The following is a 1,884-nucleotide window of genomic DNA, read 5'->3' as shown; positions in this document are numbered from 1 at the left end:
GTTGGGCTAAATGCTCTCTAGAAGTCTGTTAGATCTAGTTGGTTTACAGTGTTTCTCAAACTTATTTATATTTTAATCTATATAGTTCCATCCATTATTAAAGTGGAATATTGAAACCTCCAACTATGAATATTGCAGTCTCCTCAGCTATCAATTCTGTCAATTTTTGATTTGTGTATTTTGGTGCTTTTTTGTTAGGTTCATATTGATTTAAATTGTTATATCTTCCTGATAGATTGCCCTTTTCATCATTATAAAATGTCTTTTTCTATCTCTATTAACATTCTTTGTTTTAAAGTATATTTTATCTATTTAGTCTGATATTATTACATCCATTCCAGCTTTCTAATAGCATCTGTTTGAAATATATCTATAATCTATATGTATCTATATCGATATATATATATATATATATATATATATATATATATACCTACCTATATATAGATATATCTATCTGTCTATCTATCTATGTATTTCTTCTACTTTCAACCTAATATTTCAAGAGAATTTGGTTATTGAAACTTTTTTTTTGATGACTACTTTAAAATCTATGTCAGATAACTTGAACATCTCATTCACTTAGTGTCAGCTGATTATCTTTTTTCATTTAAGCTTCATTTTTTTTATATGTTTGTTTCTTCATATGATGGTATGATAGAAATTTTGAACATTAAGATCATCATGGTCTTATATAAATCTTTTTTTAAAGCAAGTAGTCACCCTGTTCAGGTTTTTTTTTTTTTTTTTTCACACTTAAATAGAAAGCATTTATCAACAATTTTACTCAAGCTATAAGCAACTACACTCACAGCATACTTAAAAGACATCACAAAAGATTTAGGGAGAGATAATATACCAACGTCATACATATCACAGCGAGGCCATGTTGAAGCTCAAAACGTTTTCCCCCCTGAGTAAGAAAGCTTGCTTTCTCTCCCTCTCTTTCCCTGTCTCTGACTGTCTCTCTTGATTTTTTTGCTTGGTGGTTCTCTGGATGAAATCAAATCGAGAGTTAGAAACAGCTCAGGTAGCTGGACTCCATTCAGCGCGTTCCCAGGAAAAACATGAGTATGACATTGACAAGCAGGAGGACTACAATCACGGCAAAAACGACTACAGTTTGCACATCCAGGGTCATGGTGCAATGCAGAACACTGTAGTGTTCCAGGTGGGGGGCCGGCAGATTGGGAGATGTCAGTCTCTGTTCTGTCAGACTGTCCATACAGCCACCATGCTAGAAAGGAGAGGAGGAAGTCGGGTGGTTAGGGAAAGGTTTGGGTTTGGCGCCCGAGTTTGGTATGGGGGAAGCGGGGATGGGGACAGGGGAGCCTGCTTCCCCCCTTTTCAGGATTGAGCTGATCTTTCTTCCCTAGCTGAGAAATCTTAGCTTGCGCTGAAGTCGGCAGAGTCCAGCATTCTCTCTCGGGCGCCACGGAAAAGGCAAAATCCTGGCTTTCAAAGGGAAAGGCGGGAGGAACCAGTGCGAGGTTCTCCAGCGCCTGCTCAGTCTGTCAGTCCCGGCGTGCGTCCGTCTGCCTGCCTGGCTACCGGTCCGTCTCGGTCTCCCCTACTCCCTCTAGTTCGCTCGCTTTCCTACGCTTGCTCGCTCTCGCTCTTCTTGGGGTTTCCGGGTGCCAGCCACTCGTTCCAACCCTGCCTCGCTGGATCTCTCCCTCTCCTCTCCCCGTCTGTTCAGGTTTAACACAAGGATCTTACGGGCTATGATTCATAATTTTCAGCATTGTTGTCATGTTATGTTGTCTGTTTGGTTTATCTCGTGCCACTGGTTGTCCCACAGACCCCTGTAATTGCTGCACAAAAATGCAGAAGGAGTTTTACCAGCCTGTCTGCTGTGTGTTATTTGTGGAGTTTTGGCATGGT

At 40.2% G+C, this 1,884-nt stretch overlaps 1 protein-coding gene across 1 annotated transcript; it reads right to left on the bottom strand.

Annotated features, from left to right (window-relative positions):
• Positions 1-891: 891 nt before the first annotated feature.
• LOC308508026 (uncharacterized protein) lies at positions 892-1,676 on the bottom strand. Its single transcript, XM_081074190.1, has one exon. The coding sequence runs from the start codon at positions 1,223-1,225 to the stop codon at positions 1,046-1,048; it is 180 nt and encodes a 59-aa protein (XP_080930316.1). The 5' UTR covers positions 1,226-1,676; the 3' UTR covers positions 892-1,045.
• Between the last annotated feature and the right edge of the window lie 208 nt (positions 1,677-1,884).

This window comes from Rhinolophus hipposideros (assembly GCF_964194185.1).
Source record: "Rhinolophus hipposideros genome assembly, chromosome: 2".
Taxonomy (NCBI): domain Eukaryota; kingdom Metazoa; phylum Chordata; class Mammalia; order Chiroptera; family Rhinolophidae; genus Rhinolophus; species Rhinolophus hipposideros.
Note: the sequence above shows the minus strand (reverse complement) of the source record. Positions and strands in the feature narration are given on the sequence as shown.

Coding starts and splice junctions, on each gene's coding strand:
- LOC308508026 (XM_081074190.1), bottom strand. CDS start 1,225: ATGGACAGTCTGACAGAACAGAGACTGACATCTCCCAATCTGCCGGCC.